The sequence below is a fragment of the Sciurus vulgaris genome (genome assembly GCF_902686455.1).
Source record: "Sciurus vulgaris genome assembly, chromosome: 1".
NCBI classification, from domain to species: Eukaryota; Metazoa; Chordata; class Mammalia; order Rodentia; family Sciuridae; genus Sciurus; species Sciurus vulgaris.
The window spans coordinates 15,615,028-15,640,915 of record NC_136461.1 but is presented as its reverse complement, the minus strand read 5'-3'; the positions used below and the strand labels follow the sequence as shown (position 1 = coordinate 15,640,915).

At 44.0% G+C, this 25,888-nt stretch overlaps 1 protein-coding gene across 1 annotated transcript in view; it reads right to left on the bottom strand.

Annotated features, from left to right (window-relative positions):
• The window catches only part of ZBTB40 (zinc finger and BTB domain containing 40), a 65,698-nt gene extending 40,019 nt beyond the window's left edge, over positions 1-25,679 (bottom strand). The window contains exon 1 of the mRNA XM_079146852.1: positions 25,505-25,679. Within this exon, the coding sequence (XP_079002978.1) occupies positions 25,505-25,599 (95 nt within the window). The 5' untranslated portion in view covers positions 25,600-25,679. The remainder of the gene's footprint in view (positions 1-25,504) is intronic.
• Positions 25,680-25,888: the final 209 nt, after the last annotated feature.

Genomic DNA, 25,888 nt, shown 5'->3' with positions numbered 1-25,888 from the left:
TCAAAATATACCCTATTGTCGTGCATATCTAAAAACAACAATTTTTTAAGAAGACTGAGTTTAAAGCTATAATAAATAACCATGTGGTACTCATCAAATAGACAAAAGTGTATCAGTAGAACAGAACAGAAAGGACAGGCCCGTGTGAATGCAGCGAATGCAGTCCACTGAAGGCTGACAAGGGAGCACAGGCAGCACAGGGAGCCCGTCCTTCAATCGAGGGTGCTGAGTCTCGCCACAGACCTCAGACCCATCATGAAAATGAATTCAAAATGGATCAGAGCACGGCATGGTGGCACACGTCTGTAATCCCAGCAACACAGGAGGCTGAGGCAGGAGGATCACGAGTTCAAAGTCAGCCTCAGCAACTTGGTAAGGCCCTAAGCAAATCAGAAAGACCTGTCTCTAAATAAAATATTTAAAAAGGGCTGGGGATGTGGCTCAGTGGTTAGCACGCCTTGGTTTAATCCCCAGTACCCCCTTCCAAAAAAAGGATCAGAGACCAAAAGGTAAAATGCACAACTATGAAATCCTGGAAAATAACAGGAGAAAACCTGGTGACTTTGGGTATGAAAACAACTTTTTAGATACAGCACCAAAGGCCAAATTTATGAAGGAAATAACTGATAAATTGGACTTCATTAAAATTCAGGAATCTAAGAAGACAAACCACACACTGGGAGAAAATACTTGCAAAAGACACATCTGATAAATGACATTAACCAAAATATACAAAGAATTCCTAAAGCTCAACAATCACAAGAACAACAAACTAACCTGATTTTAACATGGGCAAAAGACCTGAATAGATACCTCACCAAGAAGATACACAGGTGGCAAGTAAGCCCCGAAACGGTGTTCAACTCTGTATGTCACCAGGGACTTGCAAATCAGAACAACAACATACCTTTATTAGAATGACCAAAGTCAAAACACTGGCAATATCACATGCTGACAAGGATGTGGAACAATAGGAACTCTCATTTATTGCTGGTGGGAACAGAAAACAGAAGTCACTTCGCAACATGTTTTGGCAATTTCTTACAAAATCAAACTTCTACTCCGTGATATATGATCCAGTAATCACACTCTTTTTTTGTACATACCCAAGTAGTTGAAGACTTACATTCACACAAACCTGCATGAGCATGGTTATGGTAGTTTTATTAATACCTGCCAAAAGCTGGAAACAACCAAAAAGCAGGTGAGTGAAGAGACAAGTCATGGTACATATAATGTATTCAATGCCAAAGAGAAATAATCTATCAAACCATGAAAACACAAACAAAACTTAGATACCAATTTAAAAAGGTTACATATTTTATGATTTTAACTCTATGACATTCTGGAAAAGGTACAACTGTGCAGAAAGAAAAAGATGGTCGCCAGGGGCTGGTGGGGAGGGACAGATGAATCATCAGGCATAGAGGATTTTTAGGGTGAAGTCATTCCTTATGAATCTACAATGGCAGGTACATGTTGTTACACTTTGTTAAAACCCTCAGATGGACAACACCGAGCCAACGTAAACTCTGGGCTTTAGATGGTAAGGGTGTGTCAACAGAGTCCTCAATCTTAAGAGAGCGGCTACAGCAGCTGGGATGCGGATGGCAGGGAAGTTGAGCGTGTGGAGAGGGGTGGTGTATGGAAACTTCATTCTATTTTGCTTGTACTTTAAAAAACTACTCTAAATAAATAAAGCTTATTTATTAAAATAATGATTTCCAATAAGGTACATAGGTTTTTTCAGTTCTCGTCACCCAGACCCCATCTCCAGCATGGTAGGCAACACTGCCAGGCATTCGTTAATTCACATAATATTTCTCACTGGCTGAAAGAGGATCTCTGAGAACATCTAGCCCTACTGTTGGGTACAGTCTGTTTTCATATCTTCATTATAAAATGTAAATTTTTTAAATAGATAAAGAGGGAAAAAAGTCTCAGAAGAATTAAGCAATTGTAGGAGCTGTTCGAAAAAAGGATGAAGAGTACCTAAAAATTTTAATTAACTTATTTTGAGGAAAAAATTAGAACAGGAATTCAATTTGCAAATAGCAGAGAGTATAAGCTACTAAACAAGCATTGATATAAACAAATTATATCAAGGTAATGTGATTTTTTTCCCATAAGACAAAATATAGGCTTTATGGATTATAACAAATCAAAAGACTCACCTGGACACATGGTAAATCTTTTAAAACTTTTTGTGAGTGTGTGTGTGGTGCTAGGGATTAAAAGCACTCTATGAACTGAGCTATATTCCCAGCCCCATTAAACATTCTTTATTTCTAAGAAATAGGTGACTAGAATCATATCTTCAGAACAAAGTAAAACTTAAAATGTTGCTTCATGGTCATTTTTCTAGACAAGGTATCCATATCTATCACCAGTTTAATAAATAATAAAATCCACCAAGATGAAGAGGAGGTATCTGAGCATTAACTACAGGGCTTTTTGGTAGGAGCTATTTAATATTCTTATTAACAACGAAATTAGAAGAGAGAATAGAATAACTTTAGCAGCATAAGCAACTGGGCAAGATTAAAAAATATCAAACCAAATTATGCACCTTACCAGTACACAGATACTAACAAGATGGTGTCAATCAATAAGAGAACGGAGATAATCAAGGCCAAAATCATTCCAGCATGGTCAAGGGCTACACAATGGATGTAAGCTGGCAATACCAAAGGCTGAAAGTTTACTGAGGATGACAACACTAATTAAACAACAGACTTCGGGCAAAACGGCACACTGAGCTGATGTAAATGGGTTTTTTCTCACACAGAAACACTGAATAAAACAAAGATGCTTTTAAAATACGTAGTCAAGTTAAAAAAAAAAAAAAAAAAAAAAAAGGAAATCCCCAGGCACCTGAAATCAAAGAGACATCAAAATCAAAGCTAGAACAGTAAGTGGAGTTGAGACCATGGTGGCTCACAAGGGCTTCAAACTCCTATGCAGGCCCTGGGCTTGGAGGAGGACACATCAATGCTCACATGGGGACTAGAAAAAGGGCTTCAAGCAGGTGGAAGTGGGGGAGTTAGAACTGAGACCTTTGCATAAAGCCCAGAGCCTCAGATGCCTATTCCTCCTTGATATGCAGGCTAAAAAAAATCTCTGCTCACTGGCCCAGGGAAAAAGTGACAGAATGCTAATTATCTAGGCCGTGAGTGGGACAAATGGCAGACAAACAGCAGAAATGGGAGAAAACATTTGTAAAGTTTAAAGGCATCAAGGAATTAACATCTAGAATAGGAAAAAAATCCTATAAATCTCAGGAAAAAAGAAAACCAGACACATTGGCTAACAAGTAGTAATGGTACTTATTTTTTAAAATATTTTTTTAATTTCTCAGTGAACCTTTATTTTATTTACTTATATGTGGTGCTGAAGATTGAACCCAGGGCCTCATGCATGCCAGGCAAGCACTCTACGACTGTGCCACAATGCCAGCCCAGTAATGGTATTGATTTGAACAGGAACAGCAGCCAGCATTTGATTGATTCCTATTATACTCACATGCTTCTCATAAGTTACATAACTCCTTTTATCCTCTTAAAACCTGATGAGGCAGATAGTTATTATCCCCTTTTACCAAAGAGAAGACTAAGGCACAGAGAGGTTGAATAATTTCTCCAAGGTCAAATAGTAGCATATGACAGACACCAAGATTTGAATCCAGCATATCACTAGTGAGTATCTAAATTGATACAGCTGTGTTTTTTTTAAACAATTTTTATGTGGTGCTGAGGATCAAACCCAGTGCCTCACACATGCAAGGCAAGTGCTCTGCCACCGAGCTACGGTTGTTTTGAAAAAGCAATCTGGTAATATTTAGTGAGATATGTTATGCTTTATAACCCAGGAAGCATCTTCCTGTATATTTATCTTAGAAAAATTCTCACATAGGTCCACAAGGAGATATGGGCATTGCCTGTGGTAGTAGGGAGATGAGAGGTAATTTAGAAGTCCATCAGTGAAAGAATTTATAAGTAGCCAGGCGTGATGACACATGCCTGTAATCTCAGCAACTCTGGAGGCTGAGGCATGAAGAATGCCAAGTTCGAGGCCAGCCTCAGTAACTTAGTTTTTACTTAGTCTCAAAGTAAAAAAATGAAAAAGGATTGGGGATGTAGCTCAGTAGCAAAAACATCCCTGGGTTCAAACCCTAAAACCAAAAAAAAAAAAAAAAAAAAAAAAAAGTAATCAAGGAGGGGTAACTAGTGATTTGGAGACTACTGATATATACTGTAGAGGCCACCTACATTCTGCTAAACTCACAATGGAAATGAAGAAGCCTCTGACATAGTTTACTGTATTTCCGCCTCTTTGCAAGGAAGTTGAATGGAGGAGAGGTAGAACCCTGATGGAGTGCAGTTACAAGTGTGCTTCTTGGATTAAGACTCTGCGGAGAACACTTCTAAGTCCTATCAACTGACAGACAGAGGCGACCAGTTATGTTACTAAGCACTTGGAAAAACTGTCAGAGGTCCCATGGGAAGAACGTTTAAGCCACAGAAGAGCACCAAGAAGACGGCTGCTCCTCAAAGGAACAGTATCAAAGCCTCGAGAAAGGACTAGACTGATGCAGAATGAAGACACTTAGAAGAAACTTAATTGGCTGAACCAAGAGCTGTATGATGACCCAAAACACAAATGGGAATTCAACACAAAGTAGAAAACTAGGCCAGCTTTCTGAAAGGAGCACAGGAATATTTATTTATTTAAATTTTTATTCCATCTACTTCCAAAAAGGATTTGAAAGTTTGGGGGTTTCTCTAAGTTACAAAGAAACAACACAGGAGAAAAAACAGGGAACTAATCCACAGCATGTAGGGCACTGGAATCCCTATAACTGAACAGGGAAGAAAATAACACTAAAGATTCACAGTCTTGAGACATGTTGCTTAATTAAAGACAAGTAGATGTCCTGAAATCCAAAACTGTTGGCAAATTCCCTAGCAAGGCACTCAAGCAAAAGCCTCTGCTGCCACTTTTAGAGGGTATGGGACTCTTTCCCAAGCCTCAGGGAACTGGACCTGCTATTTCTCAATTTACCGGACCCACTTTCCCATAAGTCATCAGCCAGCAACGCCCTCCTGTCAGCCAGTAATGACTTCTGGACCAGCTGCCCACCATCTACTCAGCACGTGGCTAGGTGCCGTGGGAGCCAAGTGGAGCGCAAACGAGATCTGTGTCTGCAGGGCGTAGAATAAACACTGATATGACTGAAAACAGTACCTTTAAAAGGACTGGATTCATAAGAGACAAAAAGGAGGAAAAGAAAAAAGGGGGATAAAGCAGATGGAAAGGTGGAACTGGGAACTACAAACAAGGCCAGATCTGGACGGGCAAGGGTGAAAGGTAAACTAGAGGGGGGAGGCACCCACCAGTTCCAGAAGAGGCACACTTGGAGTGCGTGCTAGAAATAACAGGCAACTGGCCCTGCACCTGGCACTGGAAAGCCACCCAAGAAGTGGCTGCCATCGCTATTTATGGACTCTGAGCCGGCCAGAGGAGGTCTCCAAAACCACCCATGAAAGAGGAGCACGGAGCTCAAGGCAGGATACAGGGCAGAGAACTAGACCTGCTTTCTGAGGAAGGAGCTTCTAAAACAGGAGCAGCACAATTAACGCAGAGCCTTCCCAGTGACAGGTGACATGGACAGATCCAGGCAGATCCAGGTCTAGCATCGGAAGGAAGAACAGGCATCCTATACACACTGCCCACCAATAACCAGCTGGAGGTTCACAGAGCAAAAGCTGGACCCACCTCTGCCTGGATTGTTGTATTTCTATATCCAAGAGAGAAAAGCCATTCTAACTGCTGACCAAGGGTCCTCAATTCGGGTCCCTAACAATTCTGCCCGCTCCTTTGGGCACCTCATCCCTCGTGGTCTGTGCCAGCTCTCTTTTCACCTGGTTGATGAGACCTTAACTGCTCTAAGTACTTCTTTACCGTTTCTCTGATAATCCCTACCTCCTGAACAAAGTGCCTTCTGTCTTGATGCCTGGGCTCTGCTCGAGCCAGAGATGGGGGACCTTGGAGAGCCCTTTTCACTGCTTTCACTGAGCAGGAGTTCATTACTTCATCTATCACGTACTCGTGTCATATGGCCAAATGACCTTAGTCCAATCTCCTTCCTTTCTGAGGGAGGAAACTGAGGTCCTGCGAGGCTGAGCTGCTCTCTGATCCAAGTCTGCTTGAACCCTATGGCTATTTAGTATCTCACAAACAACCAGAGTCAGGTGAAATAACAGGCACTCTCAACATAATTAGAGCAAAGATCACACATTCAGAGACAAGAAATGGGGAATTTGCTACACACAAAAAGATGATTTAAAATGTAAGGTATCTAAGGGATCAGCTAAGTTAAAAGAGAATCCCTAGCAATTATTTCTGAGAATGCAAGGAGGATTGGTGAGGTTAGAAAAGGGTGACTGTAGCTTTTAGCAGGCCCAGATTTCTCAAGTTCAAAAGCAGCTGTCATTGGTATAGTTTCTTAACACCGAGCACCTGATGGGCAGCAATGTATAAAGAATGCCGATTTCTATAGATGACACTCCTAGGTTCATGGCTCTCTTCCTGCGTATAATCATCACGGTCCCTAATGTTACCATCCCTATAATAACCATTCCATTCCAAAAGCCGGTCTACTTCAGTTTCAATCCCTGAAATTCGGAGCAACAACTGAATGGTTTATATGCTTCCCTAAGGTACATTCTGGTCACTGGGAAATACTGGCAGCCAGGAAGCTCTGGAGAACTCCATCGTGGACAGCTCTAAAGGGGTGGAATCAGGCACAGTAGGCACCTTTGGGGCTTTGGAAGGCTGTCTGGTGGCCTCTGTCCTACATATCAAGTAGGAATGATGCTGAGATAATAATACCTTGCTAATGTTCCAGGATTTACAGCTCATAATCTATTTATCCTCATTTTACAGATGAGGACTAAGGCTCAGAGGTATTAAATGCCTCGTTAAGAGCCTCTGAGCCAACAAAGGGCAGAATCTATACTTAAGCCCAGGTTGCAACTCCCCTCTGACATGAGGAAGCCTCACTGGATGCCAAGACTTAGCTACCTACCACTTCTGCAGATAATGCTCCCTCCAAAGAGCTCAGCAGCCATTGAGAAGTATGGCTACCAACACCTGGTTACTTAGCAGGCATGCTGAAGAGTCTCACCCGAGGACAACTGATGAGTGAGACAATCATTGGCTCAGACCACATTTTTTGTAATTATGAATTCATACCTCACACTAGAGCCAGTCCTCAAAAAATCCTGCTCTTTTCATATTCTACCAAATTATACTAGTTTATCAAAGAACTACTAACAGCTACTGATAATTAAATACCTTCCTCTTTCTATATACTTTTTACCTGCTTTAATACTAACAACCCAGGAAAACCATTAAACCCAATTTATAAATAAGGTCCCACTAATGCAGAAGTTAAGTAATAAGCCCAAGAACACACCAAATCAGGAGAGGAACGGAGAAGACGCATGCTCTTTCATCCACCAAAACAGCTCCTCAAACTTTAAAGAGCCTAAGATCACTCAGAGATCCTGTCAAAGAAGAGATTCTGACCCATCAGTTCTGGGGTAGGGCCTAAGAGTCTAAGCTTCCAATAAGTTCCAGGTGACACAGATGCTAAGGAACCATCCCTGAGGAGCCAAGCACTATGACATTGCCTATTCTCAAATCACGTTTTTACATCTAATTCTTACCAAATACATTTTAAATAATACCTTACCTTTAAAAAATGTCACATCACCCTCACATCTCTCCCTTTTGCACCTGACCTTGGCTCTAGCCAGAAAAGCAAACTCTGGAGTAGCTCTGGAAATAAATCTACAAAATATGGAAGATTCTGCAACCAGGTTTTAGCCTCCTGGTACCAACCCAAATGCCTTTGGATCCTTCCAGCAACCTGGGTGTTCCAAGCCAGCCAGCTTCCCTGGCTGTTGCCAAAGTAACTAGACCCAAAGGCCCCGATCCCAGGTCGAGTTTTTCCTGACCTAGAGTGGCATGTTCACTAGATGTGAATAAACCTTTGAAGGGCCCAGCATGGTATAGGCAACCAATCAGTGTGTGTGGAACTGAACAGAGTATGAATCTTGGCTCAAGACCTACACGTGACCTACTGTGACATTCCTTTCTAACCACTAAGCCACTTGTCTTCCCCCAGGGAATCAGACACAGCCTTCTGCCCAGATCCCCTGAAGGCTGTACTGAGCAGCACTCAAGGCCGTATTCTCTTGTGGCATCACATTAAAAAAAATCAAACTTCAATGTTCTGCACTGCCTTGGCATCTGGCAAAATCATGAGGCCCTCAAATGACCTCAGAAGTACTGTTCCCCATTCTGCTCCCAGTTCCAGAGCCAAACAATCTTCCTATCAAAAGACCAGGTACAACTCCTGCGTATCCCCAGCAGTGGGCTTCAGTTCCCTGCCAGCCCCCAGATCAGGCCAACAAGCCAATCGCACCCTCTGGTAGGAACCAGGGCACCGTACCTCTGGGTTCTACGAAGGTACCACCACAGCCTCTGCTTGTTTGCTCTGCTCCTAGGTGCAACCCCTGTGGCCTTGCCTCTGTGTGGTCCCCTCCTCCTCTAGGCTGAGTGCAGGTGACTAATAAAACTAGAGGAGATCACATCCGTCTGTTGTCAGGTGTCGTGTGTCTGGCCATCCCCACAGCCCCACGGTAGGAATCCCTCTCTCATCCAAGGGATGTGCGAGAGCCAACTGAAGCATCTTTTCTTTGCCCAGGCCACCCGTCCTGACTTTTTTCCACATCCTTGAATCTCATGCTTTTGGCAAGGTCCTCAACTGCTGGGACTGTGCTAAGCTCTTCCAGACTCTTTCCGTTTAATTCTCCTGCCAGGTAGATAGCATCTCATCCCTATTTTACAGATCTAAGGAACCTAATGTACAGCACAGTTAGGCAACTTGCCCAAGACCACAGCCAGCAGTTTGAGCAGAGCTGGAATGCAGGCCTGCCTGGCTCCCTGTACTTAACTACTAGCTTGGCCTTTCTGGTGGACGGGACTTCTGGGCTTGCTGTTCCTGTCCCCCATGCCTCTGACAGGCAGAGATGGACTTACTGCTGGATGGCATGACAGGAGTACCTGCATTTGAGGCACCTGCTGCTTCTCCTGGTTTCTGTCAGAGCTGGGAAACAGCACTGCTGGCACAGGCCAGCCAGCTGGCTGACTGCCAAGAGACTTCCCAACACGGCCTGAACAGAGTCTACCAAAAGGTCTAGTCTGGCTGTCAACCCGCAGACACAGAAGCCCTATCCTGTCAAAGCCTCACAACTAATTGGACTTGGGAAGTTGGATAATACTACTTAAATTCAAGAAGAATTACATATCAGAAAGCCAATTCATTAATTCATAATGAGAAACGTGCCTTTTTGCTGCAGTTATCTGTGAAAAAATTCAAGTGGCAAGATCAGTATCACCAGGAAGCTATTTAGAAATCAAAGAGGAAAACAGAGGGAGCTAACTGCACACAACCAACGTGCAGTGAAAGCCGGGGGCATCTGCTTTGGCATTAGGGAAACGCCTGGCCCCCAAACGGAGCAGACAGAGCTCGAAGGGCAGCGTGTGTGGCCCGCATCCAGTCTTGTCCCTCCATCATGGAGCTCCTGGACACTCCTGTGGCCCGTCCCTCCTGTGATGCAGATGTGCTGCTGTGCTCGTTTCTGAGATGACCTGCAGCAGATGCCACTGGCCATGTGCCAGTGTTTCAGCCTCTCAGAATGCAAGGAGCACCGCTTGCTGCCTCTGACCACAGGCTCTTCTTTCAGTGCTCTGGATACCTAGCTACAGCTGCCCAGAGCTCCTCCTCTTTTTCGTTCTTTTTTTTGAGTTGTAGATGTATTATTATTGTATCTGTTTATTTATATGTGGTGCTAAGGACTGAACCAGTGCTTCACGCATGCTAGATAAGCGCTCTGCCACTGAGCCCCAGCCCCAGCCCAGCTGTTCCTCCTTTCCGAAGCCTAAGCCCAAGCGAGTGCCTGACTCACCTCAGCACTCTCCTAGCTTCCAAGTCTCCACCAAATGCACTTCGGTCATTTCAGCCACTTCAGCCACATCCTAGTCTACTTGCCTTAGGCCACTCATCACCAGGTTAAAACCTGTGGGGATAAATGTACTTATCACTACCCAACATGCTCGAAGTGACTCCTTATCAGAAGGGCAATAAAAATCAGAAAATTATGCAGCTGGAATTATCCTTAGAGACTGTTTAATGTGGCCCTACCATTTTCCAGATGAATAAACTGATAGAAATTAAGTGACCTGTCCAAATCACGTATCTAAGCAATGACAGGGTCCGAACCAGGATCTGGACCTTAAGTCAATACTTGAACCAAATAACAAACATCTAACTTCAGACTTCAGGTCCTGAGTGGGGAGGTTTCTAAGTATCTCACAGACTGGCAGAACACAAGGCTTACCTTACAGCATATTTACCACTTTTCTTTGAATGTTGACTAAAATATCAACCAACAACAACTCTTTCTATAAGAAAATAACTATGCTCAAGCTATAAAACTGCCCCACAGTGTCTCACTGTCATTAGAATTATAAATTGGGTCTGTAGCTGAACAACAAAAAAATCTTAAGTGACTATTCAAGATACTCAAATTATAAAGGATTTCCCCCTTTTTCTTTTTCTGGTACTGTGGATGGAACCTCAAACATGCTATGCAAGCACTCTACTACCAACCTATACTTCTGATACTTTTATTTTGAGACAGGGTGTCCCTAAGTTACCAAGGCTGGCCTCAAATTTGCAATCCTCCTGTCTCAGCCTCTCCAGCAGCAGGATGATCACAGGTGTGCACCACCATGACCTGCTTTGGAAAAGTATTTCAATGACAATATTTAATTGGGAAGCAGTGGTTTTAGATCATGGACTCTTGCACTGGCAAACTAACTTGAATTCAATAACCTTGGGTAAGTCACTTTGATCACCATGAACTTCAATGTCTTTATAATTTTGATATGAAATGAACTGAGACAATACATCTGAAATGCTTCAGCAAAGTGAATGCTCAATAGGTGTTAGTCGCTCTTATTACAAAAATACCACTTGTGTTAATAATGCAGGAGAGGGTGCAACGAGATAGGCACATGCATGAAGCATAAACTGGTAAATAATCTGGAAGTAATTTGCTCATGTAGAGCTAGAAAAAAGCTCAAGAAGATAGACAAGAAAATTTGAGGCATGGGGGGGAATATATTTTACTTGGACCATTTGAATGTTTTATCAGAATGAGTTTACATATTAATTGCATAATTACATATAAATTTAAAAATAAGAAATCCAGGGGAGTAGAGTGAAAAACATCGTTTAACGTTTATGTCCTTTAGACCCACTATGAGGACTCAACACAGAAACAGGTGCAATGAACTGTTTACAGACACAGTATTCAGAGCAGTAGCACTAATGGTTAAAAAACCGAGAAGCTTAAAATATATGAGATTTTAAAGTAAATGTTATACAGCCATATTTATGGAATATTCTGGAGCTGTTAAAAAGTGGCTTGATGCTACAGTGATTACTTTCATTTGCCTAGCACACCTAAGGCCTTGCTTTGGTTCAATCTCAGCACCACACCAAATTAAAAAAAAAAAATGAAGAAGCAAAGAAAGGGCTCTCTCTGTGACACCTGAGGGATGAGTAACCAAAGAAAACATTAAAAAATTGATTTATCATATTTTAAAATCTCTGTGTACCAAAATAAAAGTAAAAAGATAGCTCAAAATATGGAAATAAATATTTTCTAGTCACATATCTGGTAAGGGTCTAGTATCAGCACATAACCTTGGGAACTCTTACCGTTCAACACCAAAAGGACAAATTAGCTAATTTTAAAATGAGCAAAGGCAGACAAAATAGCCATAAGCACACGGAAAGATGTTCAACACTATTAGTCCTTTGGGTAACGAGATCAGAGCCATAATGAAATATCACTTCATGTCCACTAAGATGGCTATAATTAAGCAAATGAAAACAAAAACAAGTGTTGCCAAGGACGTGGAGCAATGGGGACCCTTGCAGGATGGCTGGGAGTGTGAATGACTGGGCCACTGTGGAACCCAGCCAGGCAGTTCCCACACGTGACCCAGCAAGTCCACTCTCAGGCACACATCCAAGAGAAATGAAAACCTGTATCCACATGAAACCTCGTTCATTAATGTTCACTGGGCATTAAAATAGCCCCAGAGTGAGAACAACCTACATGTCCATCAACTGATGGACAGACAAAACGTCATGTCCATGCAGTGGAATAACATGCATCCATTAAAAAGGAGCAAGTGCTGATGCCTGCTACCACCCGGAGGAATCTTGCACACACACACTAAGTGAAAGGAGCCAGATCCCAAATCTCGTATGATTCCATTTATATGAAAGGCCCAGAACAGGCAGACCCAGGGAGACAGAGGCGGCTGGCATGAAGGAATAGAAGTGACTGCCAGCTGGCACGGGAGTGATAAAAAAGTGTTCTGAAGTTAGAAAGAGAGATGGCCATGGACTTTTGACCTTTAAACTGTATAGCTATGAATTAGATCTAAAATTTTTTCTTGAAAAGAATTAGGCATTTGAAGATTTTTAATAATGTGGGGGAAAGGCTCTCAATGTACTAACAGGAAAATAATCCACATACGACTAAACATGTGTAAATCCAATTTGGTTTAAAATATGTGTGTATACACACATACATTTGCATAAAAATATTTTTAAAATACCAAAATGCTAACAGTGGTTACCCTTAGGTAGTATCATTGAGGCACTACTTTGTATGTCTTCATGTTATTCATACTCTTCTTCGTAGGTTTCAAATTTTCCCTGTAATAAACATGCTCTACTTTTATAACCAGAAAGCCTAAACATAGAAATCCAGGTAGATCTATCTGGCTCCAAAGCTACGGTCAATTTCAATATACCATTCACTCACTAAACATTTAAGCTCAGTAAGCAAGACATACTCTGCTAGAGGGTAATTAAGTGGAGGGTGGGGTTCGAACCTGAGTCTAGTCACTGGGTGGGGAAAGGAGTTCACACACTCTTCCGTGCAGTGTTGTCCAACTGCACAGTTTCTCAGGAGAGGGCACACAGCTCTGGCAAGCAGCAGCATGGCTTAGTGGCTCAAAGATGGAGCGGAGCCAGACTACGGGGGTGTGGATCTTAAACGTGCAATGACAATCTTTATGATCTTGGGCAATGACCTAACCTGCGTGTGGCTCAGTTTCCTCATTTACAAACTAGGGATAACTCCTGGGTTGAAAGGTTAAATGAGTTAACACATCTATTGCACTGGCACTATCTGCCAGGGATGTGGTGAGTGAATGACTCTGTTAGCAGCTAGTCCCCAGCCCCAGCCCCGCCTCATAACCAGGTTCTCAAGGAGGGAGAGACATGGGGAAGACCAAGGACCCTCAGAAAGCTGATTTCCCAACCTCCAATCCAGCAGCTGGCACCCAATTCTCAATGACCCTGTAACAACCATTCTACTCAACTAATTTCTTTTCCCAGATTCTTTCAATTTCTAATGAAACTCTTCTTCTGAGGCATTCTATAAGATGCAATGAGGCAAAAACAGCAAAATATTCAGCATAACAAGCTGCTTCTACGCTCTTATCGTCTGACTAATTCACAGAAACAAGCAACTTTTCAAGGCTATTGCAATAGAAGGAGGCTCTTGGAGACAGGTGCCTTTCTGGGCACGCTGCTCTGATCCAGCAGTTCATCCAAGAGCGCTCTTCACAGACCTGACTGCAAAATCCCTGAGCAAGACATTCACCTAGTGAGTGGCTAGGGATCGGGACTACATTATCCTCAATGCCAACGTTCCCATCCTGCAGCCAAGAGTCTCAGTAAGCAATCACCACTTCAATGCTCTCAAATCCAACCTCTTAGGTGTACAAAAGACCACTGGTTTTGTCACTGCCACTGATAGGCATTTTGCTGTAACCTGAAAACGTGGATGATTTCTGAGTTTTCATAACTTGATTAGCAGAATACAATTTTCTCAGCAGGAAATAAATCTGGACCACACATTAACACAGTCCCAAATTCCAAGATGCCCATCTAATGTTGAAATATAAGGTTCCTGGCAACTAAGAGCACCATAGTGGGCACTGTGAGGGCAGAGGCTGTGTGCCTGACAGTAAAGGTCTGGAGCTCTAGAGACAGAGAGACCAGGGTGTGAGGCCCAGCTGCGCCCCTCAGAATAGCTGTAGGACTTTGGGAAAGCCGTGTAACTCTCTGAGGCCTCAGTTTCCTCAAACGTAAAATAGGCATAACATTAGTGTTTATCTTACAAGGCAGAGGTAGGAATAAGCTAGCTTATGTCAATGAGTCAGTAAATACGAAGAACTGTTTCTGTAACATTGCATTTGATTGTTAGCTATTAATATGCACTATGACTTACTGCCTTTGGAAACGTTAAGAGAAAAAAATGCACCTGCCAAAACATGTTTTCATCAATCTGCACCACTTTCAAGTTACATGTGTGTCTTCCTTATATGTCAGATATTACATGATTATTTTTAAAAGCAAAGTCTTCACAGATCACCACACTAGCTTCATTCAAGTGGTCTGGGATGCAAGTCAACTAGGAAAGGGAGAAAGATTGGAGAGAGGCCTCCCATAACGTGAGTGCTGGGTTATAATCTGAGAGATGTCACACAAAGCCTAAAATATGTTGTAAATTAGGAGGGACAAAGAACTGAAATAACCACCCCAATTCTCCCAATTCATAGCCAAGAAAAAGTGCTTTAAGATCTTCCAGTTCACTAACGACAGAAGAGACTCTTTCTATTACATAAGTCTTGGATATGCAGTCATATCTGTAAGAGACCAATTCCAGGACCCCTCACCAAAATCTGAGGATGGTCAAGTCTCTTATTTACCTATTGGTACTGGGGACTGATCCCTGGGCTGAGCACCTGAGCTCTGCCACTGAGCTACACCCCTAAGCTGCAACTCCCTTACTTATTAAATGCATAATAATCTGTGTCCATGTGGGATTGGGAGGACCCCTAGGGATAGCAAAATCTCAAGGTGCTCAAGTCTGTTATGTAAAATAGTGTACAATATGCATATAACCTAAGCACATCTTTCCATATACCTTAAATCACCTCTAGATTAATCAAAATACCTAATACAATGCCAATGCTTAATGAAAAGAAGTCTGCACATTGTCAGTTATTTCTCCCCAGTATTTTTGTACAAGGTTGGTTGAATCCACAAATGAGGACCCACAGGTATGGATGGTCCATTGTGATTTTTTTTTTTTTTTGGGCGGGGAGGGGTAACCAGGGATTGAACCCAGGGGTGCTTTCCCACTGAGCTACTCCCCAGCCCTTTTTAATTTGAATCTGGAGACAGGGTCTCACTACGTTGCTGACGCTGGCCTTGAACTTACAAGCCTCCTGCCTCAGCCTCCCAAGTTGGTGGGATTATAGGTGTGTACCCCCATGCCTGGCCCAATTGTATATTTTAAGTGGAGAGCAACAGGAAGACAATTTGGAAAGGGGAAGAAGACAGACATAGTTTGGGAGGTTAAGGCAGTAAGCTAACAATAACAACAGCAGCTAACATTATCAAGTGTTTGTTACCTCTGAGGCATGGTGGCAAGCCTCAGAGCTGGGATCACGCTGCCCAAGTTTGAGAATGTAAAATGCTCCAAAGCTCTGAATCCTGTCTTTCTTCTCCTAAAAATTTTGGATAACTTTCCCTGGTCAGAGACATTGCAAAGGTACATGATAAATGAAGGTTCTTTTTTTTTTTTTTTTTTTAAATTAGTGCACATTAATTATACAGAGTAATAGGTTTTATCGTGGCGTGTTTGTACAGGAGCATAACATACGTTGATGACACGCCGTTTGTGCCCCCCCTCCGATACCCTTCCTCTTCTCTAACTCTACCTTTTACTCTTGTTGTCACCCCTGCCCCAAATTCCACCTGAGAGAAAACGCATGCAAAGTGGTTTTTAAATACAAACCGAGGGTTGCGGGTATAGCTCAGTGGAGGTGCAAGCAGCACTACAAATACAACAAAACACGAAGCAGGTGAGGCTGGGGGAGACTACTTATCCTGTACTATGTAAGGCACTGCTATAGTTTGGATCTTAAATGCCCCTAAAGGCCCATGGGTTGCAGGCTTGGTACCCAAAGTGATAACTATTGCCAGGTGGCAGGCCTCTAGGGAGGCCCTCTGGGCCCTGGGACACCCTTCTCTTCTTCCTTTTTGCTCCCACCACGAGGTGATGGATCTGCTCCTCCACACACTCACACCATGATGTGCAGCCTCACCACAGGCCCAAAAGCACTGACGCCAACCAACCATGGACTGAACGAACCTCCAAAGCCATGAGCCAAAATTAATCTTTTCTGTTCAGAAGTTGCTTTGCCTCAGGTATCGGTTACGGGGATGGACTCTAACGCAAGCACCAGGCACACATTCCTCCAACCTCCCTCCTCATCCAAGCCTATAAAGCTGGTGACAGTGCAGCCAAGGATGTGGCAGCCCATGCAGTCCCAGGGTGGACACAGCCCAGCCTGCCGTCCCTGTCATGAACAAGGCGTTTCACCCATCGAGCAGACCTCTGCTGAGTTCAGCTGAACACCCCACCCTGAGGCCTGACACTACCAAGAGAACATTCTACATCATCTCTACTCTCAAGAAGCTCCGGGCCCACCTGAGAAGCAGGGACAACTTTCAAACTAAATCCTGCTACACGGGCAGGCCACTGGGCCACAGAAGCCCTCAGGCAGATCTCACTGAGGACCTCATTCTCCTCTCCTAGGGCTGTAAGCATTTTCTTTTGTCTTTGAAAAGTGGGAATTACTTTCATCTCTAGCTTTCCCTCGTTCACCACTAGAGAGTATAACAAGAGAGTTATCTTAAGGAGCTAACCGAGAAGAGAAAAATGCAAAAGAGAGGAACTTACTTCTCTATTGCCTTTAACGCTGGGAAAGAGCCTGTGGGATTCCATAGTATTCACTTAAAAATGTTCAAAGAAAGACATGGAAAATTTCATCCTTAACATTTTATTGCCCAGGAATAAAACCCCAGAACTCTAGGGGCCAATTATTCTGCTGTCTTGGACTTTGACCTTCAGAAGTCTCCCTCTGGTTTTAACCTGACGGAACTGAGGGCAGCTGACAGCAGAGTGCCAGCTGAACCAGTAGCTTGTGTCTAGGGTGGTCACATTTAATGACTGCCAGGCCTTTAGAGGAACGTTCAAAAGTTATAGTACCAGGCCAAACCCACAGGCTAAGCGAGCAGCAAGTGTCACTGTCGTTCAATTTAAATGCATTAGTTCCTGCTATGCGCACATCCTGCGAGGGGCTGGGTACACACAAGGGCAGTGCTTTGAGAATCATCCATACTGGACGCACTGAGCAAACCACAGAAGGACAATGGGGCCAGGAAGGGACAGAAAAGCAGGGGAGGTGGAGGAAGTGCTGCGATGAAGGAGGACCTGATCCCACACTGCCTGCCACTGGGCCATCCAGGACTCCCTGCTGCTGCCTCTGCTTCTGCTCCTCCCAGGCCAACTGGCGCTTACCTCCTTACTATTATAGAATTGGGTTCTAACCCTGACCTCGGCCTTGTAACTTTGAACACCTAATCTTTTACAGCATGCTTCCTCAATGTACATTGGAGCGCACCACACTATCCTCAATTTAATACGTCTGAAAACTTTCTTAATTTTTAAAAATGGAGGCTGGGAGCACAGCTCAGTGGTAGTGCACTTGCCTAGCATGAGCACAGCCTGGGGTTCTACCCCAGCACCACACATGTTAATATTTGTTTTTTAAAATGGGGGTAGTGGCTTCTACCACTTAGCTGTTGTAGGACTTACATGATTATGTAAAGGCCCTAAGTACAGAGCCCGGCACTTCTATGTGTTCAGTAAACGGTAACTTTTAGGATCGAGATGGTGTTTCTGGGAGGGGACAGAAAGGAGAAGAAAATACTTTGAACCCGCGAGTTAATGACTGCAGGAGTACCCAGATGTCTATACAAGAGGGACCACCCTTCCAAATACAGGTGCTTCGGGCCTGTCACCCTCCCCTTCCCACTATGCCCATTCATCCAACAGCTATGCACTGACCACGGACCATGCAGGACAATGCCAAGCACTAAGAATGGGAAACAGGAGAAAGATACAGCAGGGACTTTGAGGGGACTTTGAGGATAGGCTCTGGGGAAGTCAAGGAACATCTGAAATTGCACATCAAAAGTCCTGAGTATGTGAGCGTACAGAACTCCGAGAAGTTCTGGAGGGATGCAAGACTTCTATGTAGCAACACAACAATGTGTACGAAGCCAAGTATACAACAAACTAAAAATATGTCTGCGACTTATACCAGGATATCCCTTACCTTATAAAAAGAGAAAACAAATTTAAATTATACTGAAACATTATTTCTTATCTGACACATTGATGAAACACCAAAACTGACAGCATACTTAGTAAGACTCAGGAGAAACAGAGACGAGAGGTCAAGTATAAAATAAAAACTATAAATATACCTTTTTAAAAAATATTTTGAAACAATGCAAATGGTTCACAAAGTTTAAAACAAAATTAGATTTTTTTTTTCTTACTAGTGATGCTTACATTTGAGCTGCCTGTTTTGCCAAGTTGGTGACATAAGTACAGGGAAAATATATCAAGTGACTTCTAGACAAAACATGACTGTACATCTCATATAACATATATTCTTTTCCTTTTTTTTTTTTTGAGACAGAGTCTTACTATGTTGCCTCAAACTCCTGGGCTCAAATGATCCTCCTGCCTCGGCCTCCTGGGTTGCTGGGACTACAGGCCCATGTCACCACATCTGGCATTCATGTAGTATATATTCTAAAGACAAAAGGAACCATCTAGAAAACTAAAACATTAACCACCTAGAAAGCTAAAACAACATTCGGTAATATAATGGCCAGTGTGGAAAATGACATTGCTACTGACCTGGCTAATAACATGGCCACCGATATCCAAGGAGCAGCCTTGAAGCCCCTAAATGTGGTCCACTGGTCTGGGAAAGGATGAGCTCTATGACCCACCGAGTATTTTTGACTCATGTTCAACTAGAAGGGTGACAGGGAAGAGGAGAGGGACTCATAGAGTTGAGGACTTGAGAGACGGGCATAGGCAGACCCTGCCAAGCCAAGTAACTGCAGGACTGGAGGGCAGGCAAGCCACCCAGAAGTTTGACACAAGGGACTGACAGGCAACAGTGTACCAAACAGACCGGAGAGGAACAAAGCGGACACCGCTGCCAGCTAGAAGGCTGGTTCAGCAATCCAGGACCCGGTCACAGTAGCTTAGCCAAAGCAGAGGAAGCAGAGGAGAATCAACAGGCTTGGAGCCTAACTGGATGTGTCGCTTCTCAGTAGGGAGAAAGAGGGATCCTGAAAGGACAGGGCACCACAGGTTCTTTCCTTCGGCAACTATGTGGTGCCATCCATTGAGACTAGGAACTGAAGAGAAGTACCAGGAGGGAAGGAGGCAAGTTCACTGCTACCAAAGCCCCTGACCCCATCTTCTGGAGCTAGTGGGAATAGGTGTCGTAGGAGTTAGGAAAGATGACCCAATAGTCAGGCTGCAGTCCTAGAAAGCTGAGAAACAGAGGCAAACGAAACGGCTTAGATCACTACGTGTGTGATCATTAGGATCACATACTGTTCACTACAGTTACATTTTTACAAACAGAAAAGAGAGGGGCTGGGTTGTGGCTCAGTGGTAGAGCGCTTGCCTAGCATGTGTGAGGCACTGGGCTCGATTCTCAACACCACATATAAATAAATAAAATAAACATCTATTGACAACTAAAAAGTATTAAAAAAAAAACAGAAAAGAGAAAAAAAAAGGTATTTAAATAACCAATATTTGAAAGCTCAAAAGTTGTCATTTACAATTATAAATCTTTGCTTCTCATCTCCCTCATCTTTCTCAGACCCTTTCCTTCATGAAGCACCCTCTGTTTTTGGTCCTGTCCTAGAACCCAACTCTGGTTCCTTAATGTAAAGGCCACTCACATACAAATAGCTCCATATGTAAGACAACTAATGTTTAAATGTAAGCAACTAATTTTTGAATGCTATACGGGCCAAACTCTGGCCTACAGTTTTCTATTGAGGTCCCAGGAGATAAAGACATGTCAAAAGATAAAGATTTCCCTTCTTTTAATTTCCCTTTGGGTAATGATAAAATCAGAAATTAGGGCTGGGGGTACCGCTCAGTGGTACAGTGAGTGCTTACCATGTATAAGGCCCTGGGTTCCATCCCTAGCACCAAAAAACAAACAAACAAAAAAACCAATCCAGAAATTACATCTGTGAATTGACTTTTTCAGAGATTCTAGTATTAAGTTCTGAGACAAGACTGGTCTCAAAATAGAAGCTCTTTCCTTTCACACATGCAGAGAGGACTCTCCTGGTCAAACCAGGAAACATGCTCCCTGACTCCTCCTTCCTTCCGTCTGTCCCTCCTCTTTTCTTTTTAATCTGGCTTTGCTAAATCTGAGAACTGACTCCATAGCCAAGAAGCTGGTGTCTAGAAACAAAGCGTCAGGCTTCTACCGCCCCTTTCTCTTGCCATCACAAGAAACGATATGCAAGTAATTGGATTTTACCACTCCACAATGTACAGATATTCAAGACATCATGTTGTACATGTCAAAAATGACACAATGCAGTTTAAAATTCAAAATATAAAAATGAAAGAAATTAGGGCAGGGACACAGCTTAATGGTGTGTGCTCAGCATGCATAAGGGCCCGGGTTTGACCTCTAGCACCAAAAATAAACCAATTTTAAGAAGAAACAAATGAGATCTGCTAGCAAGGTTGCCGAGATAGTACACTCACATCTCACCAGGCTCATGTAAGGTAAGGACAAACAGTCATCTGTAAAGAATGACTGAAGCATGTCACTGGGTAGGTATCTGTATTAAACATTCAATTATGCTTGACCCTTTAGATGGGAAAGATACTTTCAATAAACGTTTAATTCATACATTTTAGTGTATCATTTTAAAGACAAATTAAAATACTGAATTAATACAAAAAAAGATACTTTCAAAATTCTGAAATCAAGGTAGAGAGTAGTGGAGGGTCATAGTAGTGGAAGGTTTCATGATTTCAGTCTGGTGGTGTTACCTGGGATCTTTCATAATGGTTCTGTACCTTTTGAGGGGAACAGGGTCCCTCTAAGATCTGACTGAAGTAATGGGCTCTCTTTCCAGAAGAATGACATTCACATAAATTTATAGGCATTGTTCAAAGGATCTGTGGGTCCCCTGGAATCCAGCCATGTACCCCAAATTAACAATCCCTGATTTATGTGAATCAGCTATAGTACATTTACTTTATGTAAGGAAATGAAATATCTGGCATTATGATTGTGAAGATTTGGAGGGAAGTAACAATAAGGAAATATAAGGAAAGCCAGCTCTTTCCTTGCCCTTCTCTTGAGGGCCACCAGTCTTGAAATTACATGCTCTCTGCAAGTGAAATACTGAACCCTCTGTGTGACTCTAAAAAAGTGACAATCTCATCTCTGAATTTAAATGCCCTAAGTATTTAATTCTTTCTTCTGTGTGATTAGTACCTTGCTTCTGCACATTATCAAGACGACGGCTTCAGAAGGCAGGCTATTGGAGATCCAGAAGCCCACATGTCCCAATTCAATTTCCTTGTGAAAATCAAAGAGCTCACTCTCTGGAGGAGTTGAAGGAGGCTGCGGGGTCACTGCCTTCCCCCAGGGTGCTGGCTCAGGCAGCACTCCGGAAGGGTAATGTAAATACTCAGTATGAGGCAACAGGGCAGACCAATTTGTTTTTCAATCTATTTTATTTCAGTTCAAAACATCATTGCAGACAGAGAGTCCAAGAAAACAAGCTACGCTTTGGTTACACTCAGTCTTCCTCAATCTCCAAAAGCAGCTGAGTATTGCCAAAATGCGGCTTGTTTTACTGGGCTGCTGTCTGCACTGATGCTTTGAACTGAAATAAAATAGATTGAAAAACAAATTGGTCTGCCCTGGCTCTTCCTGCAGCTTCATATTATCCTTCAGAGCCAGCGTTCCCACCCACTCTTCACTGGAACCCAACGGACTCAAATCACAGAGTGAAACTGCCACACTCAGATGTGAAGGGCCCACCCAAACCTGAAATAGCAATTTAACTCAGGGCTTGTTGCTTAACATTGCATTAACATGCCACTCTCCGTCCAGCCAGGTCCCTGCTCCATTTGCTGGGTGGGGGTGTCTTCGGGTAACATGTGCAGTATGGTTACTGGACACCATTTACTGCAAACTTGACACCGCTGTTCTCACACAGCTCCCTTATTATTGCCTCTAAGGTCTTCGGTTGATGAGCTCAAACATCCTATTTTCACTTATTCAAAAAGCCTGCCACTCGTTTTTTAGTGCTTTTATTAGTTGTTGATGAACCTTTTATTTATTTATTTGTATGCAGTGCTGAGAATCGAACCCGGGGCCTCACACATGCTAGGCAAGTGCTCTACCATTGAGCCACAACCCCAGCCAGTAGCCTGCTGCTTTTTTTGAAGCATTCACTTCTCCGCCTTAAGTATACAACATTATTTTAGAGGAAATTCACAATTATTTGCAAACAAATTTTGAAGTTGTCACCAATTAGAAGAAGCCCAATACTTTTTTAAAGGCCTTAAGAAAATGCAGATGTTAGGGCTGAGGGTGTTATTCAGTGGTAGAGTGTGTACTTAGCATGCCACAGGCCCTGGGTAAAATCCCCAGCACCCGAGAAGAAAAAGAAAATGTGGATACCTTTCATGGAGGAACACAAATGGTTTCCAGCTTAAAATACTAAAATCCTGAAAAAATGTGTAATTTGGTTTAAAAAATTAAATCGTACTTGAAAAATTCATTTCTAAACACAAAGAAAAATAAGATCTGTTCCCCTCCCTCTAAATATGGGAAAACATCCACCCATCACCCCCAATGTTGTCTGTAACATTTTTCTGGATTTTTGTTATTATCCAGTACTTCAAATGAAGTTTCCATTGGAGGTCAAATGTGGTTCGTTTTCTCTAACTGAAATTCAGGAATATGTTTAATAATAAAAAGGAAATACCAAACTTATTAATATGTCTTCTCTTATTTAATGAGCACATCTGCACTGCAGACAACTAATCTGCAACTTCCAAGGGAAGCTGTTCTACCAGGGGAGAAGCTAGGCTAGGACCAGGGACAGCCCAGTGAATCAACACAGATTACTCACTTTCAGTTCTCTGCCACCCCAAGTTCCTGCCTACCTTCTGGTCTTGGAGCCTGTTGAAAAGTTCCTCCGCCTGGCTCCTCTCCCTTTTCACTTCGTCCTGGGCTGGTATGAATTCCCTTTCTGAAGAGGGGTCTTCCCTGGGCTGGGGTGTGGCTCAGAGACACAGTGCCTAGCACTTGTTGAGGCCCTAATGTCAATCTCCAGCACTACAAAAAAGGAGTCTTCCCTGACCACTCAAGGGAAGCTGGGTCTTTTAGGTGAGTACCTCTGCACTGTTTTGGTTTCCTTAGAGCAGCTGCTACAATTTTGAATAACTTATTTGTGTACTGTCCTGACACTAGGTTTCAGAATGTGGAACAGAATCCCAGGACCCTCCTGCTCGCCCAGTAATCACAGGGCCTACCACAGTGGTGCCTGGTACGTAGCATGTACTCAAGTATTTGCTCAGTGAATGACCTGAATTTGTTTATTTAATATCTACTTGCAAATACCAGGTTGTGGGCCCTGATTAGCAACTGAGGGTATAAAAGATGACATGTGGTCCCTGCCTTTGAGGACCTCCCAAGCCCACAGATGGAACAATATAGGGTGATGTGGGTACGATCCGATTAGCTTCGGCTTCCAGCTTCCTTCCACATAAGTTGTGTAATCTTGGAAATGTCTGTGAGCCTGTTTTCTCATCTGTGAAACGGGAATAATTATACTACCTGTGTCACTGTGTTGGTGTGAGGATTAAGTGACAGTTCATGTAAATAAAGCACTCAGCACCACACCTGGCACAAAGGAATCACTGAATAAAGATTAACTACGAATTGTTATGCTATGAGTTTGAAATCATCTCTGTATACAGGTACACCATCTGTCTAAGCCCCCTGAAGAATTTAAATTCCATGGAAGGGAAGAGATCTTGTATTTTCAGGGATTCGAATAGTTCATGGCACGAAGTAGGTGCTCCTGGAATACTGACCAGCTAATGTATGCATTCAGGCAAGCAGGGTGTTCCAAACCAGTTGAATCGATGATGAAAAGCTAGGTTTGGGAACTACCACCAGAGAAGGTGTCTATATTGTCATTCAAGCCAAGTGTAGACATATTTCACTTTGAGATTGTTTAAATCTCTATAATTCACACCAAACTTTGGATACAATCTCAGGGAAGAATCACACTCCCAGATGGAGAAAACTTGAGAGAATAAAGTCTGAAGCAATACGACCTTGGCAGCGAGGCAGGGGGTTCCCAGGGATGGGATCCATTTACCAGCCCTACAACCTAGTACACCTTTAAATAGCTTAATCGCTCCTGCTTCTTCCTTTTTTGCAATATGGAAACATGAAGCCTCGTCATAAAGCACAACAAAGCCAGTATAAACATAAATAAAGCACCTGGCTAACTGGAGGCAGTGGGTGGAGATGCTATTTTTGCTCTATGAAGTAGGGAAAACAACTCCTACTTTGCATGATCAATAAGACCAGAAGGGGTCATGGAAACCGAGCGTTGTGTCAACCGCGGGGCTCTAGGTGCGTGGCCCAGTTGTGAGCCAAGTTGCCCGTTTCATGAGAAGGGACTTGAGGAATCGCTAACGGGCAACTCGGGCCCAATCCGCTTGCCTCTAGGACAGGAGTGGCACTCAGAGGGGCGGAGAGAAACTGGCCGCGTGGACCTTGCCATCCAGCCACGCAGCGGCCGCGGGAGGCCCCCTCTCACCTCTGCCCCCGCAGCAGGGCAGCAGCCACAGCTGAACAGACTTCGCCACCGACGCTCAAGTTTGACTTCGCGTAACTGCCATCCTTCTTTATTCCCCCCGAAACACTCGAAAACTTAAAAATCACTCCAGCTCCGGGGTAACACACTGGGAAGCGGAGAGAGGGCGACAGGTTTGGCCCCGGGGCTGGGGGAGGCAGCGAGGCTGCGGACTCCAGGGCTCTAGAGGCCGGCTCGGGCCAGGCAGGGGAGCAGGCCCAGCTCCCTGGCCCGGCGCCCCGACCCGCTCTCCGCCGCAGGCTGCGACGGGGCCGGCGCCCCGCGGTGGGCCGCCCCTCGGGGCTGCGTCCCGAGGCGCCGTGAAGCAGCCGCGACCGAGGACAGCCCCGCGGAGCTGGCCACGCGGAAGGGTCCCTGGGCGCCCCTCACTGAAGGCGCCTCTCCGGCCTCCGCTGCAAAAGGGGTCTCCACGCTGCGTCCCAGCCCCGTTTCTATGGTTACCTGTTCAGCACCGATTCAAACTGCCGTTCTTTATTGACAGCGCCATAGAGGACACGAACACTCCTGCCCGAAGGGAACAATAAAGCTTTCGCCATTCAACAGCGACGGAGACGCCAGAAGGCGGCCATCTTGAGGCCGGCGCGGAAGGGTAGAAGCCGGGAGGGGCGGCGCGGCCTTCCCCGCGCGCCAGTCACGTGCCGGGGGCGGGTCTCGCGAGAGGCGGGGCCCGCGTCACGCGCTCGCTCTCCACCAATGCGGGGCCCGGAGACCCGCTTCTGCTTCTGTTCGGCCCCTGGCCGCTCCCTCCTCTCGCCACACCTCCCTGCGGAAGTTCTGCCGGAGTTTCACCGCCCCTTGCTGGAGCAGTTCTGGGGTCAGGAGCTT